Source organism: Delphinus delphis, chromosome 11, assembly GCF_949987515.2.
Source record: "Delphinus delphis chromosome 11, mDelDel1.2, whole genome shotgun sequence".
In the NCBI taxonomy this organism is placed as follows: domain Eukaryota; kingdom Metazoa; phylum Chordata; class Mammalia; order Artiodactyla; family Delphinidae; genus Delphinus; species Delphinus delphis.
This window is the reverse complement of record NC_082693.1, coordinates 40,094,487-40,116,214: the sequence shown is the minus strand read 5'-3', so window position 1 is coordinate 40,116,214 and position 21,728 is coordinate 40,094,487. Positions and strand designations below refer to the sequence as shown.

The 21,728-nt window shown below is 37.7% G+C and overlaps 1 protein-coding gene across 1 annotated transcript in view; it reads left to right on the top strand.

Moving 5' to 3' along the window:
• FAM186A (family with sequence similarity 186 member A) overlaps positions 1–21,728 on the top strand; it is a 76,140-nt gene that overhangs the window by 20,921 nt on the left and 33,491 nt on the right. The window contains 3 exon segments of the mRNA XM_069541233.1: positions 15,444–15,663; positions 16,661–16,792; positions 16,795–16,827. Of these exon segments, the coding sequence (XP_069397334.1) occupies positions 15,444–15,663; positions 16,661–16,792; positions 16,795–16,827 (385 nt within the window).

Below are 21,728 nucleotides of genomic sequence, written 5' to 3'. Positions count from 1 at the left end.
GACCCCTGCATGCTGCCTTTCCCAAGCACCTATGCCAGCGGGCTTCTGGGTTTGGACAAAGGAAGGCAAAGCAAAAGGCTGTAAGGCAGGAGGAAGGTAGACCCCCTCCCTGTTTCGCTGGGGCAGTGTCTCTGGAGTATCTCCTTCATGGATCCAGTTCATGACAGGCCTATTATACCAGCTTCCAAGCACCTGAGCTTCAGTAACACAATCTCCTCTCTTTGTTCCTGCTGTTACTAATCTCTGGTTGCCTCACTTTCATCCCCTGTTTGGCCTTTTGGCTCTTCTATGACATATGTAACAAATTCTCTACTTTAAATATTTTTAATGCTTTACGTATGTAATGCTCTCTCTTTTTCTGGTTAGACCCTGACTGATATATTCAATAGCTATACAAAAGTAAAAATTAAAATACAAAGATTGTTAGACTGGATGAAAAAAATTCAGTAAATTCTCTTTAGAAGATATCTAAAACAAGAGACAGAAAAATTGAAAACAAAAGGATGGCAAAACATATACCAGACAAATATTAACTGTTGGTGCAATTGTTTTAGTATCAGACAAATAGACTTTAAGTCAAGAAGTATTACTGGAGGGCTTCCCTGGTGGTGCAGTGGTTAAGAATCCACCTGCCAACGCAGGGGACATGGGTTCGAGCCCTGGTCCAGGAAGATTCCCACATGCCATGGAGCAACTAAGCCAGTGAGCCACAACTACTGAGCCCACGTGCCACAACTACTGATGCCCACGCGACTAAAGCCTGTGCTCTGCAACAAGAGAAGCCACCACAATAAGAAGCCCGTGCACTGCAACGAAGAGTAGCCCCTGCTCGCCGCAACTAGAGAAAGCCCACAGGCAACAATGAAGACACTATGCAGCCAAAAAAAAAAAAAAAGTATTACTGGAGAGAAAGAGGGTTATCAAGCAATAAGATTCAATTCCATATGTGATAATTCTGAACCTGCATGCATGCCTATGCCTCTAGTAACAAAGCTTAAACATATACAAAGAAAAAGATTTCACAAGTACAAGAAGAAATAGAAAAAAAATCTACTATTTTGATATAATTGGTTGATTAAGCTAACAAAACCACATTGAAGATGTAAAAGGTTTAAACAACACAATAACAAGCATCATCTAATGGACAAATTCAGGAATCAACATTAAAACTGGAAAATACATATTCTCTAAGCACAAATGGAACATTTCCCAGAATTGGCCACATTTTAGATTAAAGGTTTTAAAATTTTCAAAGAATTGATATCGTACAGACCACAATGTAACCAAATTAGAAATTAGTGGACAAAAGTTGGCTAAAAAATAGAGAAACAAATTGGGGAAAACTCCAAAATAATTCATAAGTCAAAGAAGTCATAGTAGAAATTAGAAAATGCTTAGAATAACATACTTAGAATAACAATAAATGCACTATATTAAATGCATATGAGATGCAATGAAAGTAGTACTTACAGGGAAATTTATACCTTATATTAGAAAAGAAAGTTAAAAATGCATAAGTTAAACAGACAACTTAGAAGTTAGGGGGAAAAAAACAACAGATTAAGCCCAGAGAATGTAAAATGAAGGAAATAACAAAAATTAAGAGTACAAATTTAAAAAATAGAAAAAAATACAATGAAGAGGCTTAAGAAAGGTAAAAAATGATTCTTTGAGTAGTCTAATTGAACAATCTTTATAACAGTTGATCAAGAAAAAAAAAGACAAGGAGCAAATAAACACTATTAAGAATGAAAGGGGTGGACTTCCCTGGTGGCGCAGTGGTTAAGAATCCACTTGTCAATGCAGGGGACACAGGTTCGAGCCCTGGTTTGGGAAGATCCCACATGCCGCGGAGCAACTAAGCCTGAGAGCCACAACTACTGAGCCTGTGCTCTAGAGCCCATGAGCCACAACTACTGAGCCCGCGTGCCGCAACTACTGAAGCCTACGCACCTAGGGCCCATGCTCTGGAACAAGAGAAGCCACTGCAATGAGAAGCCCGCACAGTGCAATGAAGAGTAGCCCCCGTTCGCTGCAACTAGAGAAAGCCCGCACTCAGCAACAGAGACCCAATGCAGCCAAAAAAATAATAAATTAATTAATTAAAAAAAAAGAAAACTCATTTCTACCTTTAAAAAAAAAAAGAATGAAAGGGGTAGCCACAACTAAGAAGCCCACCTGCTGCAACTAAGACCCAGCACAACCAAATAAATAAATAAATATTAAAAAAAAAATGAAAGGGGTGATATAACATTACATGCAGCAGAGATTGAAAAAATGATAAGAGGATATAGAATATATTGTACAACTTGGGGACAGTAACTTAGAAAGCTTAGGTGAATCGGGAAATTTTCTAGGAAAATTAAACTTACACAAATTTTTCAGAGAAGAGAAAAATGGAAAACTCTTTATAACATATTTTTATAATATTAATATCATATAACCCTCATACTTTTGAAAGATAATTTTGCTGGATATATAGTTCTAGGTTGAGAGCTATTTACTCTTCAAAGCTTGAAGTTGTTTATCAATAAAAAAAAATTATTAAGAGGTATACACTGTTTTCATACTGTCTGAAATTCAGCATGTAATTTGTTCTTAGAATACATCTCAAATTGCACGTCAAATTTTCATCAGAAATACTTGATCGATATTTAGGTTTCATAAAATTTTTAGATGAAGATTTAGATTCATATACCAAGTTCTTCCAAAATACTTAAAGGTTTTCCAATAAATGAATCGTATTAGTTTTAAATTTTCAATTAGTTTAATTTAAATTAAAATTTATTTCCTGTCACACTTGCCTCATTAAAATTTTTCAGTAGCTACATGTGGCTAGTGGCTACCATATTGGACAGCGTAGCTCTAGAAAAACTCTTGCATGTGTGTACCATGAGGAATGTTCAAAAATTTTATACCATTGTCTGTAAAAGCACAAAACTGAAAACAAACCAATATAGTAATGGATAAGTAAATTGTAGTATATTTGTGCAATAAAATACTAAACACACAACAGTGTAAATGAACGAGCTATAGGTATACATTCCAATGTGTATAAACTAAAAATAACACTATGTTGAGGGAAAAAAGCAAGTCACTGAAGGATAAAGAGAATAATTTAAAAACAAGCACAAGTACACAATCTACTGTCTAAGGATGTGTGTGTGCACACATGCGTGAGTGAAACTTTACCTCACCCATTTTAGGTTTTCAGCTAGTACTCCTTCACAAAAAGACAGATTAACAAGAGAAAAGCACTTTATTAATGTGTGCAGTGCCCATCACCTGGGAGAAATTTAAAGGAAGAGTAACTCCAAGTGGCTTATGTTAGCATCTTCAACAAAGAACAATAAATTTGTGGAGAAATGACAGGACAAGGGAAAGTAGTTTTAGGCTTTCAAAGTGGTACACTGTGGGAAGGTAAATATATGGGAGGAAACTAATAGAGTAAGGTTTCTTTGCAGATTCCTCTGGTGCTGATAAGTCTATCTCCAGTAAAAAGAATTTGTATCTTGCCTTTAGGCAGAACAGGGGGATGAGAGAGCTTTTCCGGCATTTGCTGATTTTTTTTTTTTTTTTTTTTTTTGGCCACGCCACACAGCTTGCGGGGATTCAACCAGGGATTGAACCCAGGCCCTCGGCAGTGAAAGCAGGAGTTCTAACCACTGGACAGCCAGGGGATTCCCACGTTTGCTGATTCTTAATAGCCTTCAGCTCAAAATAATTTTTATGTCAGAGGCATATTTTGGGGTGACATATTATGGTTTCCTTCACTGCTGTAACAAATACCCACAACCACGTGGTATAAAACAACAGATATTTAGTCTCTCACAAGTCTAAAGGTCAGAAATTCTAGAGGTCTGAAATCTGCATCACTGTGCTGAAGTCCAGATATCAGCAGGGCTGCTCTCTCCCCGGACTCTGAGAATCCATTCCTTGTCTCTTGCAGTTTCTGGTAGCTGCTGGCATTCCTTGTCTGTGGCCACATCACTCCAGACTCCAAGGCCAGCAGGTTCAAATCTCTCTCTGCTCCATCTTCACTTTGAACCTTCTCTTCTGTATGTGTCTGTAAAATTTTGTCCCTCTTCCTCCCTTTTATAAGGACACTTGTGATTGCAATAGGGCACTCCTGGATAATCCAGAATAATCTCTCCACCCCAAGATCGTTAATTTAAACACATCTTCAAAGACCCTTTTTCCATATAAAGTAACTTTTACACATTCCAGGGATTATGACCTGATACTGAAATGGACCCTGTGGGGCCCTCTCTGTTACAAATCCTTTCTGTGTCCCGTTTCCTACTTGCAGGCAAAGTCTTCAACCTCCTTGACCTTCCCTGAGTTCTAAAGGGCAGATTCAAATAGTTGCTAATCAGGGAAGGGAAGGAATGCAGAAGCAAAGGAGGAGCAGTCAAGAAACAGCAGTGCAGCCTTGGGGCAGGGTCCTGGTTCCTCTGCAAGGAATATACATAACAATGCCTTTGAGTTCTTCTGCAGGTACTAAGGCCTCCACCCAGGTTATGATGGTAACTTCAGGCTGAACACAAGATTCCTAGAGCACCACGCTGTTGCCTCACCACCAACCTAATCAGAAGAAAGTCACACACCCTGCAGCCCTCACCCCCAATTTTGCCTGTAAAAACTTATCTCCCCAAACCATTGTAGAGTTGTGGGTTTCTGAGCAGGAGCCACCCATTCTCCTAGCTTGGCCCTGCAATAAACCTTTCTCTGCTCCAAACTCCGACATTTAGATTTGTTTGGCCTCACTGTGAAGGAACTTGTGTTCGTTAACAATATCTTTGGGGGATGGGGACATCATTCAGCTTACTACAGTGTTAAAAGTATAGAGATTAAAATTCAGGATAGTATTTATCTCTGGGCATTGGGAAAGGGATGCAATTGATATGGGGAACACAGGAGACTTTAAAGATTTTCTGTTTTTTCAACTGGAGAATAGGTACACTGTGTTCATTTTGCTATTGCTATTATCTGCTTCTCATGTTCTATCCTGCTCCAGGTTACGGTGCTTTCTCTACCCTTCTTCTTACTTTGACCCTTTCACCCCTCTGGCATATAGTGAGCACTTAATAACCTGGTAGCATTTAAAGTGTTTACCATGTTACCTATGGTAGAAGTTTATTTACGGATTATCTCACTTAATTCCCATGATAATTCAACATGGATAGGTATTACTATCAATCCTATTTCACGGATGGGAAACTGAGACTATTTGAGGCCTGCCTAAAGGTCATAGTTGTTACACTGTGGTGGATCTGAATCAAATCCAGGTAGTGTGGGATTTCCTGGTGGTGCAGTGCTTGGGAATCCACCTGCCAATGCAGGGGATACGGGTTTGATCCCTGGTCCGGGAAGATCCCACATGCTGCAGAGAACTAATCCTGTGTACCACAACTACCGAGCCAGAGTGCTGCAACTGCTGAAGCCTGTGTGCCTAGAGCCTCTGTTCCGCAACAAGAGAAGCCACCACAATGAGAAGCCCGTGCACCACAACAAAGAATAGCCCCCGCTCACCAAAACTAGAGAAAGCCCGCTCACAGCAATGAAGACCCAACGCAGCCAAAAAAATTTAAAAATTAAAAAAATAAAATAAAATCCAGGTAGTCTGATTCTACTGCCTCTAACTTTGTTTTTTTAATTAAGGTAAAATTCCCACTTTTGGTATACTGTTCAAGAGTTTTGACAAAGACATGTCATCACCATCAAAATTCAGATTTAAAACAATTCTGTCTCCTCGAAAAATCCCCTTATGCCCTTTTGTGGCCAACCTCTCCCTGGCTGATAGACCCCTGAAGCCATTAGTTTTCTGTCCTTATAGTTTTCCCTTTCCTGAATACCACACAAAGGGAATCATACCCTACATCATTTGAATCTGTCTTAGCATAAAGCATGCATTCACTAGTTGAAGGATATTGAGGTTGTTTCCAGTTTGGAGCAATTACAAGTAGAGTCACTACAAACATTCATGTATAAATTCTTGTATAAACATAAGTTTTCATCTCTTGGCTAAATACCTAGGAATGGTATGCTAGATCGTATGGTAGCATACGTTTACAAAAAACTGCCTGTTATCTTAAATAGCTTTACTATTTTGCATTCCTACTGGGAAAATATGAGTTCCAGTTGCTCTACATCCTTGTCTGTGCTTAGAATTGTCATCATTTGTTTAGATCTTCTTTGATTTCTTTCATCAATGCTTTGTAATTTTCAACGTACAGATCTTGCACTTGTTAGATTTGTACTTAAGTATTTCATATTTTTAGTGTTAATTGCAAATGGTACTGTTTTATTAAATTTCAATTGTTTATTGCTAGTGTATAGAAATATGGTTTTGATTTTTGTATACTGGAAGCTCTTTTTTATAGATTCTTTGGGAGTTTTTACACAGACAGTTTTTTGTTTGTTTGATTTTTGGTTTGTTTTTGTTTTTGTTTGGTCTGTAAATACAAACCTTTTATTTCTCCCTTTCCAATGAATATTCTTTTATTTCCTTTTCTTACTTTATTGCATTGGGTAGGACCTTAATACAAGATTGAATAAAAATGAATCCTTAGAGCAATTTAGACTTTCACCATTAAGTATAATCCTAGCTGTAAAGTTTTTGTAAATGTTCTTCATCACGTTGGGGAAGTTATCCTCTATTCCTAGTTTGCTATAGAATTTTTTTAAAAATCATGAATGAATGTTGTCAGCTGCTTTTTCTGCATCTATTGAGATGATCATATGTTTTTTCTTATTTAGACTATTGATATGGTGACTTACATTTATTAATTTTCCAGTTTTGAATCAACCTTGTGTTCTAGGAATAAACCCCACTTATTCATAATGTTTTCTTTCTAGTCCATTGTTTGATCTAATTTCTAATATTTTGTTAAGCAGTTTTGTGACTGTGTTCATAAAGAATATTGACATATAGTTTATTTTCTTATGTCTTTGTCTGATTTGGGTATCAGGATAATGCTGGCCTCAAAGGATAAGTTGGGAAATGTTCTTTCCTGTTCAGTTTTCTGGAAGAATTTATGAGCAGCTGGTTAGTTCGTAATGTTATTTTTCATCACTTGACCTAGCAAAGTTTGACTCTGCTCTCCTGTATACCTGACTTAAATTACTGGCTGCAACTGGATCATCTGTTTCTTATTGCAATATTTCCAGCACTTAACATCTGATTACTCCTTATTTTAATTTAAAAAAAGTTTTTGTCTAATTTTAATTGTGGTAGAATGCACATAACATAAATTTTATCATCTCAATCATTTTTAAGTATATAGTTCAGTAGTATTAAGTATAATCACATTGTTATGCAATCAACCTCCAGAACATTTTCATCTTTTTTTTTTTTTTTTTGGCCCCACTGCACAGCCCTTGGCAGTGAGAGCACAGAGTCCTAACCACTGGACTGCCAGGGGATTCCCCCAGAACTTTTTCATCTTGCAAAACTAAAACTCTACACCTATTAAACAATACCCTATTTCCCTCTTCCCTTTAGCCTCTGGAAACCACCATTTTACTTGTTTCTATAAATTCTACCATTCTAGATATCTCATATTAGTGAAATCATACAGTATTTGTTTTTTATGACTGGCTTATTTCACTTAGTTTAATGTCTTAAGGTTCATCCATGTACCATGTGTCAGAATTTCTTTCCTTTTTAAGGCTGAATAACATTTCAATGTATGTATATACCACATCTTGTTATCCTTTCAGCTGTTAATGCACACTTGGGTTGCTTCTATCTCTTGGCTATTGTGAATAATGCTACTATGAACACAGGTGTACTAAGATCTCTTAGGGACCCTGTTTTCAATTATTTCAGGTATATACCCAGAAGTAAAATTGCTGGATCATATGGTAATTCTATTTTTAATATTTTGAGGAACTGCTATACATTTTCCATAGTGGCTGTATCATTTTGTATTCCCACCAATAGTGCACAAGAGTTCCAATTTTCACATCCTTGCCAACATTTATTTTCTATTTTTCTCTTGTTTGTTTGTTTTTGATAGTAGCCATCTGTATGGGTGTGAAGTGGTATCTCATTATGGTTTTGATTTGCATTTCCCTAATGATTAGTGATGTTGAGCTTTTTTTCATATATCTGTTGGCCATTTTATATATCTTCTTTGAATGTCTATTCAAGTCCTTTGCCCATTTTTGAATTGGGTTATTTATTTATTTGATGTTGAGAGTTTATTTTTAAATAAGTTCTTTTTAATATTTATTTATTTGATTGCTCTGGGTCTTAGTTGCAGCACATGGGCTCCTTAGTTGTGGCATGTGAACTCTTAGTTGCAGCATGCGTGTGGGATCTAGTTCTCAGATCCCACAGTGGATTTGACCAGGGATCGAACCTGGGCCCCCTGCATTGGGAGCATGGAGTCTTATCCACTGTGCCACCAGGGAAGTCCCAAGAGTTCTTTATATATTGTGGATATTAACCCTTCATTAGATATATGATTTGCAAAAATTTTTTTCACTCTATAGGTTACCTTTTCACTTTGTTGTGTCCTTTGATGCACAAGTTTTAAATTTTGATTTAGACCAATCTATCTATTTTTACTTTTATTGCCTGTACTTTTGGTGTCATATCTAAGAAATCATTGCCAAATCCAACGTCATGAAGCTTTTCTCTCTACATTTCCTCTGTATTATAGTTTTAGGTCTTATGCTTAGGTTTTTGATCCATTTTGAGTCAATTTTTGTATATAGTATAAGATAAGGGTCCAACTTCATTCTTGCATGTGGGTATCCAGTTTTCCCAATATCATTTGTTGACAGATTGTCCTCTCCCATTGAATGGTCTTGGCACTCTTGTCAAAAATTATTTGGCCATATATGCAAAAGTTTATTTCTGGGCTCTGTATTCTATTCTACTGGTCTATATGTCTTTTATGACAGTATGCTATTTTAATTATTGTAGATTTATAGTAATATTGAAAATGAGAAGTATGAGGTCTCCAATTTTATTCTTCTTTTTCAAGATGGTTTTGGGTATTTGGGGTACCTTGAGATTCCACATGAATACTAAAGATGGATTTTTCTATTTCTGCAAAAAACACCATTGGGGTTTTGTTAGGGATTGTACTGTCTGTAGATTGGTTCAGTAGTACTGATGTTTTAACATTGTCTTTCATCTCCTTGGTTAAGTTTATTATGAGTATTTTATTCTTTTGATGCTACTGTAAGTAGAAATGTTTTCTTAATTTCCTTTTCAGATTGTTAACTGTTAGTGTATAACAACACAACTGATTTTTAAAAATTCAATTTATTTAAACTAAACTAAAAAAAGAAATAGTTCACCCATTTTTCACACTGTCCCTACCCCTACCTTTGGTAACCACCAAACTGTTCTCTGTAGCTATGAATTTAGTTTTATTTTAGATTGCACGTATAAGAAAGATCATACCGTATTTGTGTTTCTCTGTCTCACTTATTTCACTTAGCATAATGCACTCAAAGTCCATCCATGTTGTTGTAAATGGCAAAACTTCATTCTTTTCTGTGGTTGAATAATATTCCATTGTATATTTATGTATGCTTGGTTTGTTTCCATATCTTGGCTATTGTAAATAATGCTACAGTGAACATGGGAGTGCAAATATCTTTTCTAATTAGTATTTTTGTTTTCTTCAGATAAATACCCAAAAGTGGAATTGCTGAATCATATGGTAGCTCTATTTTTAATCTTTCGAGGAAACTCCATTTTGTTTTCCATAGTAGCTGCACCAATTTACATTCCCACCAACAGTGCACAAGGGTTCCCTTTTCTCCACATCCTTGCCAACACTAAGAAGTGTTGTTAATTTTAGTCTTTTTGATAATAGCCATTCTAACAGGTGTGAGGTACATTTCATTGTGGTTTTGATTTGCATTTCCCTGATGATTAATAATGGTAGAGCATCTTTTCATGTACCCATTGGCCATCTGTATGTCTTCGTTGGAAAAATGTCTATGCATATCTTCAGTCCATTTTTCTAATCAGATTATTTGGGTTTTTGCTATTGAGTTGTATGAGTTCTTTACATATTTTGAATATTAGCCCCTTATCAGATATATGATTTGCAAATATTTTCTCCCATTTGGTAGGTTGCTTTTTCATTTTGTTGATGGTTTCCTTTGCTGTGCAGAAGCTATTTATTTATTTAGGCTGCACCAGGTCTTAGTTGAGGCACTTGGGATCCTCGTTGCAGCATATGGGATCTTTTAGTTGCAGCATGCGGACTTCTTAGTTGCGGCATGCAGACTCTTAGCTGTGTCATGTGGTCTCTTAGTTGTCGTATGCATGTGGGATCTAGTTCCCTGACTGGGGATTGAACCCAGACCCCCTGCATTGGGAGCATGGAGTCTTACCCACTGGACCACCAGGGAAGTTCCCAGAAGTTTTTTAGTTTGAGGTCGTACCACTTGTTTATTTTTGCTTTTTTTACCTTTGCTCTTGGTGTCAAATCCAAAAAATTATCACCAAGAGCAATGTCAAGGAGATTATTACCTATGTTTTCTTCTGGAATTTTTATAGTTCCAGGTTTTACATTCAAGTCTTTCATCCATCTGGAGTTAATTTTTATGTACGGTATAAGATAGAAATCCAGTTTCACTCTTTTGCATGTGGCTGTCCAATTTTCCCAGCACCATATATTGAAAAGACTTTCCTTTCCCCACTGTATATTCTTGGTTCCTTTTTTTTTTTTTTTTTTTATAATTTTGGCTGCCTTAGGTCTTTGTTGCTGCACGCAGGCTTTTCTCTAGTTGCGGTGAGTGGGGGCTACTCTTCGTTGCGGTGCACGGGTTTCTTATTGTGGTGGATTCTTTTGTGGCAGAGCACAGGCTCTAGGCACGTGGGCTTTAGTAGTTGTGGCTCACGGGCTCAGTAGTTGTGGCTTGCGGGCTCTAGAGCACAGGTTCAGTAGCTGTGGCGCACAGGTTTAGTTGCTCCGCGGCATGTGGGATCATCCCGGACCAGGGCTCGATCCCATGTCCCCTGCATTGGCAGGCAGATTCTTAACCACTGCACCACCAGGGAAGCCCTTCTTGGTTCCTTTGTCATAAACTGATGATATGTGTGTGGGGGTTTATTTCCAGGCTCTCTTTACTGTTCCATTGATGTATGTGTCTATTTTTATGCTGATATCATACTGTTTTAATTTCTATAGCTTGTAATATTGTTTGAAATCAGGGAGCTTGATGCCTCCAGCTTTTGTCTTTTTTTTCAATATTGCTTTAGCTCTTCAGGGTCTTTTATGATTCCAAAAGAATCAAATTTTAGGATTTTTTGTTCTATTTCTGTAAAAAATTTCAGGATTTTTTCTTCTATTTTTAGGATTTTTTGTTCTATTTCTGTAAAAAATGTCATTGGAATTTTGAAAAGGATTGTATTCACTCTGTAGGTTGCTTTGGGTAGTATAGATATTTTAACAATATTAATTCTCGCAGTGTATGAGCATGAAATACTTTTCCATGTGTGTCTTCTTCAATTTCTCTCATTAATGTCTTGTAGTTTCCAATATACACGTCTTTCACCTCCTTGGTTAAATTTAGTCTCAGGTATTTTATTCTTTTTGATGAAGTTGTAAATGGGATTACTTTCTTAATTTCTCTTTCTGATAGTTCATTATTAGTATATAGAAAACTAAACATTTTTGTGTATGATTTTGTATCCTGCAACTTTCATGAATTCATTTATTTGTTCTAACAGGTTTGGTTTTTGTTGTTGTTGCTGTTGTTTTTTGATGGAAACTTTTTTTTTTGGCTGTGTTGGGTCTTCGTTGCTGCACACAGGCTTTCTCTAGTTGTGGCGAGCAGGGGCTACTCTTCATTACAGTGGGCTTCTCATTGCGGTGGCTTCTCTTTTGTGGAGCATGGGCTCTAGGCATGCAAGCTTCAGTAGTTGTGGCACACGGGCCCAGTAGTTGTGGCTTGTGGGTTCTAGAGCACAGCCTCAGTAGTTGTGGTGCACGGGCTTAATTGCTTCATGGCATGTGGACTCTTCCTGGACCAGGGATCGAACCCATGCCCCCTGCATTGGCAGGTGGATTCTTAACCACTGCGTCACAAGGGAAGTCCCTTTTGATGGAATCTTTAGAGTTTTCTATATATAAGATTATATCATCTGCAAACAAATATAATATTTCCTCCTTTTCAATATGGATGTCTTTTATTTCTTTTTCTTTTTTAAAATATTTATTTATTTTTGGCTGTGTTGAGTCTTTGCTGCTGCGGGTGGGCTTTCTCTAGTTGCGGTGAGTGGGGGCTACTCTTCGTTGCTGTGCGCAGGCTTCTCTTGTTGTGGAGCACAAGCTTTAGGTGCACGGGCTTCAGTAGTTGTGGCATGCAGGCTCCAGTAGTTGTGGCACGCAGGTTCAGTAGCTGTGGCTCACAGGTTCTAGAGCACAGGCTTAGTAATTGTGGTACACGGGGTATGTTGCCCCACAACATGTGGCATCTTCCCAGACCAGGGATTGAACCCGTGTCCCCTGCATTGGCAGGTGGATTCTTAACCACTGCACCACCAGGGAAGTCCCTATTTCTTTTTTCTTGCCTAATTACTCTGGCTAGGGCTTCCAGTAATATGTCAAACAGAACTGGTAAGAGTGGGCATCCTTGTCTTGTTCCTAATCTTAGAGGAATAATTTTCAGATTTTCACTTTTCAGTATGATGTTAGCTGTGGGCTTGTCATATATGGCATTTATTATTTTGAGGTATGTTTCCTCTATACCTGCTTTGTTGAAGTTTTCATCATGAAAGGGTGCTGAATTTTGTCACATGCTTATTCTGCATCAATTGAGATGATCATATGATTTTTTTCCCCTTCCTTTTGTAAATTTGGTATATTTCATTCATTTATTTTCACATGTTGAACCATTTTTGCATCCCTGGAATAAACCCCACGTGGTCATGGTATATAATTCTATTAATGTGCTGTTTAATTCTGTTTGCTAGTACTTTGTTGAGGATTTTTGCAACAATGTTTAGAGATGTTGGTCTGTAGTTTTTTTGTTTTTTCTGTTTTGCAGTATCTTTATCTGACTTTGGTATGAGGGTAATTCTGACCACAAAGAATGAGTTGAGAAAGGTTCCTTTCTCTTCAATTTTCTGGGAGAACTTATGAGAAGTTGGTGATACTTTTTCTTTAATCACCATGCTGTGTGTTAGTTTGTAATGTTATTCTTCATCACGGCTTATCAAACTTTGTCTCTGCTCTCCTGTATTTCTGATAATTTGCTGCAACTGCATTACCTATTTCTGACTGCAGTATTTCCAGCACCTAACATTTGATTACTCTTTTTTTTTTTTTTTGCGGTACGTGGGCCTCTCACTGTTGTGGCCTCTTCCATTGTGGAGCACAGGCTCCAGACGCACAGGCTCAGCAGCCATGGCTCACGGGCCCAGCCACTCCACGGCATGTGGGATCCTCCTGGACCGGGACACGAACCCGTGTCCCCTGCATCGGCAGGCGGACTCTCAACCACTGCGCCACCAGGGAAGCCCTGATTACTCTTTTGACATGGTGATTTGGCTTGCAAAATCCAAATCTTAATGTTATTGTAAGGAGTGTAGAAAGAGTTCAGTTTGTCTGAAGCCAAACTGAGCGAGTAATTGATAAATTTGGAAAAGATGGAGCAGTGATTCTCCATCTATCAGATTTACCATTCCCTTTTAAAATATTTTTAACATACCTTTGTTACTCTGAAGTGAAATTCATAGATAAAATATCTATACTCATACTTTAAAAAATTAATATGTGAGGGTAAATATAAGTGCTAATTTATAATAAAATGCATTTCAATGTGTAAATTCTAGGTCAAACTTCACTAGAAGACATAACAAAGTAGTAGATAGAGGCTTGCATCCTTATGTAGAATTAAAATAAATATGAAAGCTACAAATACAGGCTGATACAAATGCAGGTTTATTGTACTGGCACTACATACTATTAGCAGTAGTGCCTTGCTAGTTGGTACTGTGGTGTTTCAGAATGGTGAAATTTTATTGGAGAAATTCTAAAGAATATTTTCCTTTGATTTACAAAATATTTGCATTCCTGGAAATTTCAGTAAGCAATGAAACTTTGTAAAAAATTATTCTGCATTTATACTTTAAAAAGAGTAAGTTTCTAGGCTCAGATAATTATAAACAGATTTTTTTTTTATAAACAGATTTTTTTAAAACCTATGTGAATATCCCATGGGACAGTCAAAATTTATGCAGGACGGACCAATTCTTTAACATGTGTACTGTCCATTGCACCGTTGGGTGGGCTGGCACCCCTTACTTAGCACCTTTTACTAAATACAATAAATCTTCCCTCCCATTCATTGTTACAACCAAAAATGCTTCCACAAATTTCTTTTTTAAATTATTTATTTATTTAGGCTGCGTTGGGTCTTCATTGCTGCGTGCAGGCTTTCTCTAGTTGTGGTGAGCGGGAGCTACTCTTTGTAGGGGTGCATGGGCTTCTCGTTGCAGTGGCCACTCTTGTTGTGGAGTGTGGGCTCTAGGCATGTGGACTTCAGTAGTTGCAGTGTGTGGGCTCTGTAGTTGTGGCTCGCCGGCTCTAGAGCGCAGTCTCAGTAGTTATGTCGCATGGGCTTATTTGCTTCGCGGCATGTGGGATCTTCCCCGACCAGGGATGGAACCCGTGTCCATTGCATTGGCAGGCAGATTCTTAACCACTGCGCCACCAGGGAAGTCCCCACAAATTTCTAAATGCCCATATGAGGCAGTAATTACCCTCACTGAGAATTTGCTGATAGATTCTTGAGGAGGGGAAATAATGAAGTAGAAGTCATGTTGTGGAATATTCTGATAGCTGCTTTCCAGGTGTAAGCGTTGATTAAAAAAAGAAAAAGAAGTAACTTCCTTTAATTAATTAGTAATTAATTAGTTTGTTTACAGCAGCCACAGTTTATAAGGTATTTCACACATCTTACGCGTCTCACATCAACTATAAACTCAGCATCTCCGTTATTTTACAGATGAGTCAGGGCAGCTCAGAATTGTTAAGTGATTTATTAAAAGTCATTTTAATGAGAGAGCTAGAGTTGGAGTCCAGATATGGTTTCAGACCCAATATTCTTTTCATTATATCATAGCAATGCTAGGATGAAGGCAGAGAAAAAAAATTTAAGAGGAAAATCTGAGACTCAGAGAAAAACTGGAATTAGGGGACTTCCCTGGTGGTCCAGTGGTTAAGACTCCATGCTTCCACTGCAGGGGGGTGTGGATTTGATCCCTGGTCAGGAAACTAAGATCTCACATGCCACGCAGCCAAAAACAAACAAACAAAAGACAACAACAACAAAAAAGTAGAATTGGCAGGCCTTTGATTAGACAGCTCTGTAGTGACTGTCACTGACATTCTGGGAAGAAAGGTGGTCAAAGCTTACTGCCAGAGAATTTATTAATATATTCCCCCTTCTTATTCTTATAGGACCTTAATATGCAGCTGGGTGACATCATGCAGAATGTGCAGTGGATAATAATAAATCACTATACTATGGATGAGAATGTGCACTCTGGAAGGAAAATATCCCTTACAGAACATAAGAAATAGAGAGCAAGTTTGCTGGAGAAAATAGTTACTTGTGCCAAGACTGCTGAAATTAGAGAAAAGACTCTTGTCTACATTCTGGCCTGGTTGGAAGAATGGAGTAAGTTTCCAGAAGTGATTTAAAGTTAATGAAAAAGCTAGAGAATGGAATTATAAGCAAATTATGAAGGATTAGAAGAAGACTAAACAAGAAAAGACTAAGGTGGTTATTTAGAGAACAGGCGCTCTCTGTTCCAGGAAGAATAGAATAAGGAAAATATAAGCTCGCTCACTTAGTACCAGCTATTCTGGCCTCCTTGCTTTTCTTCAAGCATGCCAGCATTCTCCTGCCCAGTGTCCTTATGCTTCCTAGTCCCTTGCCTGGAACATTTTCCATCAGGTAGCCACATGGCTCATTCTCTGCTTATATTTCTCTTTAAAATGAGGTGTTCTCTGACCATCCCCATTCTCTACCCACTGGCACTGTCCATTATTCTTTACTCTTCTTTATTTTTGTCTATAGCATTTCTTACCATCTGACATACTTTATAATTAATGTGTCTTTAAAAAATTTTTTGTCTGTGTCCTTTCACTAGAATGTAAATAGTATGAAATTAGGGAATTTGTTTTATTCAATGCTGTATCTTCAGGATCTAGAACAGTACATGACAGAGGAGACACTGGTTGAATGAAAGAATGAATAAGCTAAGAATACAAAAAAGAGAAATTTCATTTAGTTACAAGAAATCTCATGTAACAGGGGTTATAAAATACTAGAAAACTTACCAAAGGAGTTAATTGGGGTTTAGATCCCCAATATTAAAGCACATGTTCACATTTTAGATATCCCCATCCCTGAAGTCGGGGAACTAACAAATTAGACACCTTTCAACCATATTTTAACCATATTTTCATGGCCAAGGCTTATTGTTCGGCCTTCTATTCCAAGTTTCTCTTTTTAAATTTCTTCATAGAGAGAAGCCTCAGAATAGAAATAATTATGAGATACCTATATTTCCCAATACTACAATATTGAATAGGTAGCCAATATTATAAGCCTATATGGTTATAATTATTTATTTTTCTGCACAAAAGTAATTTTTTTTACTCTCTTCAAGATGTCATTTTGTCTGAGATGACTACAATTGATATTGATGAACACCACCACTGTATAGCACAAATGGAGATGTTACCAGAAACGCTCAAAGCTATCGAGAGCAATGTCAAGCTACTGAGCAGAATTAGTACATCTTTGAAGAAAAGAAGAAACAAAAGAAAAAATGAGGTAAGAGTGCTCTAAGACTTTGAAAATAGATTTGACTTTTTCTAAAAAAGAGCTTTATAATTTACGTACCATAAAATTTACCCACGATAATTGTACAATTCAATGACTTTTAATAAATTTAGAGTTGTGCAACTATCACCACAATCTAACTTTAGAACTTTTTTATCATCCCCCAAAGATCTCTCAGGCCCATTTGCAGTCAATCCTCATTCCCACCCACAGCCCCAGACAACCACTAATCTCTTTTCTGTCTCAATAGATTTGCCTTTCCTGGATATTTCATGAAGTGGAATCATATTTTATGTAGTCTTTTATGTCTGGTGTCTTTCATTTAGCATAATGTTTTTGAGGTTCAGCCATGTTATAGGATGTATCAGTAGTTTCTTCCTTTCTATTGCCAATTGTACACCATTGTTTGCATATACCAAACTTTGTTTATCCATTTACCAGTGCATGGACATTTGCATTGCTCCCACTTTTTGGCTTTTATGAATAATGCTGCTATGAACACACATGTATAAGTTTTTGTGTGGACATAAAATTTCATTTCTTTTTGGAGATACCTAGGAGTAGAATTTCTATGTCATTTATTTATCTATTGCTGGTAAACTTATGTTTAACTTTTTAAGAAATTGTTAACTGATTTCCCAAGTGACATCACCATTGCAATTTCCATCAGCAGTGTATTACGGTTCCAGTTTCTTCACATCCTCAACAACACTTGTCATTGTCTGTCTTTTTTATTATAGCCTTTCTAATAAGTATGAAGTGATATCTCATTGTGTTTTTTTTTTTTTTTTTTTTTTGCGGTACGCGGGCCTCTCACTGTTGTGGCCTCTCCCGTTGCGGAGCACAGGCTCCGGACGCGCAGGCCCAGCGGCCATGGCTCACCGGCCCAGCCGCTCCGCGGCACGTGGGATCTTCCCAGACCGGGGCACGAACCCGTGTCCCCTGCATCTGGCAGGCGGACTCTCAACCACTGCGCCACCAGGGAAGCCCTCATTGTGGTTTTAATTTGCATTTCCCTAATGATTAATGATGTTGAGTATTTTTTCATGTGCTTATTAGTCATTCCTATATCTTTGATGAAATGGCTATTCAAATACTTAGCCATTTTTATTATTGAGTTTTAAGAGTTCCTTATATATCCTGGATACAAGTCCTTTATCAGAAAAGTGATTTGCAAATGTTTTCTCCCATTCTGTGGCTTGTCTTTCATTTTCTTAATGGTGCCTTGAAACCCAAAAGTGTTTAATTTTGATGATGTTCCATCAATTTATCATTTTTTTCTTATATGGATCATGGTTTTAGTGTTGTATTATGAACTTGTATCAGTCAGAATTCAACCATGAGAGCAGAACCAGAAGGAGATTATATATAATCTATCTATCCATCTATCTATCACATTGCAATTGAGGAACATGCTCTGTATTATTTTAATTCTTTTAAATGTATTGGGACTTGTTTTATAGCCTAGCATATGAGCTATTCTGGAGAGTATTCCATGTGTTCTTGAGAAGAATATATATCTGGTTGTTGTCAGGTGCAGTGTTTTATAGTTGGTTTATATTGTTGTTCTAGTCTTCTATGTATCTCTTTGCTGATTTTTCTATCTAGTTGTTCTATCCATTATTGAGAGCGGGATATTGAACTCTCCAATATTATTGTTATTTCTCTCTTTAATTCTGTCAGTTTTTTTGCTTCCTGTATTTGAAGGCTCTGTTGTTAGATGCACATATGTTTATAATTGTGTTAGCTTCCTGATGAACTGACCCTTTTATCATTATAAAATGTCTTCTGTTATCTCTAGAACTATTTTTTTTTCCTTAACGTTTATTTTGCCGGATATTAGTATAGTCTCTCTAGCTCCCCTGTCGTTACTGTTAGCAAGATTAAATCTAGGATGTGTTGCTTATAGTTGGATCTTGTGGGCTTTTTTTTATTTTTAAATACAATATGGCAATCTCTGACTTTGGCTGGAGTGATTAATTCATATTTAATGTAATTATTGATATGGTTGGATATATACCTGCTATTTTGCTGTTTTCCATATGTCTCATATATCTTTTTCTTCTTCTATTCTTCTTTTACTGCCTTCTGTGTTAAACAGATATTTTATTTTTATTTTTATTTTATTTTTAGCTGTGTTAGGTCTTCGTTGCTGCGTGCAGGCTTCCTCTAGTTGCAGCAAGCAGGGACTACTCTTCTTTGTGGTTTGCAGGCTTTTCATTGCGGTGACTTCTCTTGTTGCGGAGCACAGGTTCTAGGCACGTGGGCTTCAGTAGTTGTGCCACACTGGCTCAGTAGTTGTGGCTCGTGGGCTCTAGAGCACAGGCTCAGTAGTTGTAGCACACGGGCTTACTTGCTCCATGGCATGTGGGATCTTCCGGGACCAGGGATCAAAGCCGTGTCCTGTGCATTGGCAGGTGGATCTTAACCACTGCGCCACCAGGGAAGTCCCCTAAACAGATATTTTCTAGTCTACCTTTTTTTTTTTTGGTTTTTTTTTTTTGAAGTACGCGGGCCTCTCACCGTTGTGGCCTCTCCCGTTGCGGAGCACAGGCTCCGGACGCGCAGGCTCAGCGGGCATGGCTCACGGGCCCAGCCGCTCCACAGCATGTGGTATCCTCCCAGACTGGGGCACGAACCTGTGTCTCCTGCATCGGCAGGTGGACTCTCAACCACTGCGCCACCAGGGAAGCCCTAGTCTACCTTTTAATTCCATTTTTTCCTACATTTTTGGAGTAATTTTCTTAGTGGTTGTTCTAGGAACTGCATTATACACCTTAAGTTACCACAATCTGCCAGAGATTAGTACTAACTTAATTTCAGCAAAATATAGAACCTTTGCTCCAATACCTCCATTCTCTTCCCCTCCTTTGTGCTTTGTCATACATATTACATATTTACGCATTATATGCCCAACAATATAGTTTTATAATTATTGTTATTTATTTATTTACTTATTTATTTTTGGCTGCGTTGGGTCTTCGCTGCTGCACGTGGGCTTTCTCTAGTTGCAGCAAGCGGGGGCTACTCTTCATTGCAGTGCACAGGCTTCTCAATGTGGTGGCTTCTCTTGTTGCGGAGCACAGGCTCTAGGCACGTGGGCTTCAGTGGTTGTGGAACGTGGGCTCAGTAGTTGTGGCACATGGGCTTAGTTGTGCCGAGGCATGTGGGATCTTCCTGGACCAGGGATTAAACCCATGTCCCCTGCATTGGTGGGAGTATTCTTAACCACTGCGCCACCAGGGAAGTCCATATAAATTATTGTTTTATATGATTGTCTTTTTAATTGACTAAGAGAGGAAAAAGAAAATAATATTTTTACCGTCTTTTAAATTTACTTACATATACTGGTGCTCTTTATTTCTTTGTGTGAAATTGCATTATCCTCTGGTGTCATTTTCTTTCAACCTAAAGGACTTCTTTACTATGTCTTGTAAGGCCAGTCTACCAGCACCAAGTCATTGCTTATCTGGCATTGTCTTCATTTCACATTCATTTTTTTCAGGCAGTTTTAGATTTAGAGAAAAATTGAGACTATAATAAAGTTCCATTTATCTCACCATACTTTATTATTATTAATATTTACATTAGTATCATGCATTTGCTATAATTAACAAACCAATATTGAGACATTATTAATTAAAGTTTGTAATTGATTAATAATTCCTTGTTTTTACCTAGTGTCCTTTTTCTGTTTCAGGAGCCCATCCAGGGTACCAGATTACATCTAGTTGCCATGTCTCCTTAGGCTTTCTTGGCTGTGACAATTTCTCAGATTTTTCCTTGTGTTTGATGTCCCTGATGGGTTTGAGGAGTACCAGTCAGGTGTATTGTAAAATGCCCCTCTATTGGAATTCATCTGATATTTTTCTCACATTTACCCTGGGGCTATGGGGTTTGGGGAGAAAGATCACAGAGGTAAAGTACTATTGTCACAATATCATTTCAAGGGTACATATTATCAAATGATTTATGACTCAGTGTTGACCTTGATCACCTAGCTAAAATAGTGCTTGTCAGGTTTCTCCACTGCAAAGTTAGTTTTTTCCTCATTTGCCATATTGTGCTCTTTAAAAGGAAGTCCATATGTGCAGCCCACATTTAAGGAATGGAGAGTTATGCGCCCCCTCCTCTAGGGTGGAGTATCTACATAAATTATTTGAACTTTTAAGCACAGGAGTCTGTCTCTTCTCTCCTATTTAGTAATTTATTAGATTATTTATTTATATCAAAATGAACTCACAGATATTTAATACTTTGGGTTATAAAACCTAATACTACTTTATTTTCTTGCTCAAGTTCCAGCTTTGGCCATCAGAACCTCTTTCAGTTGGTTTTTGTGCCCCTTTCACATACCCGCGTCAATGTGGTTTATTCTATCTTTTATTTTTAGCACTTCCTTACTTTCTGGTACTTACAAGATGCTTCAGGTTCATCTTGAATATTTCCTGCCCCAGTTCCAGAATCTGTCATTTCTCCAAGGACTTCTGGTTCCTTTCATTAGAGAATAGTATTAAAAACCAAGATCTGGTTGCTATGTGTGGTCATTGCTACTAGGGTGTTATTTCTGTTTGGCCCTCTCATCTTTCTTTTTTTTCTTTTCTTTTTTTTTTGGCTTGTGGGGTCTTAGTTCCTTGACCAGGGATTCAACCTGGGCCCTTGGGAGTGAGAGCTTGGAGTTCTAACCACCGGAGCACCAGGGAATTCCCTTGGCCCTCTCATCTACAGAGCAAAAAAAATGTGTGCGTGTGCTGACCCATGAATATACACATATCTATAGACATTTATGTATATAATCATCTGTAACTACATTAAGCTAAACATGAGTTCTTGTCAATGTCTCTAACTCTAATTCATTATCACATGGATCATTCTAGCTCCCTCCCCTTGCT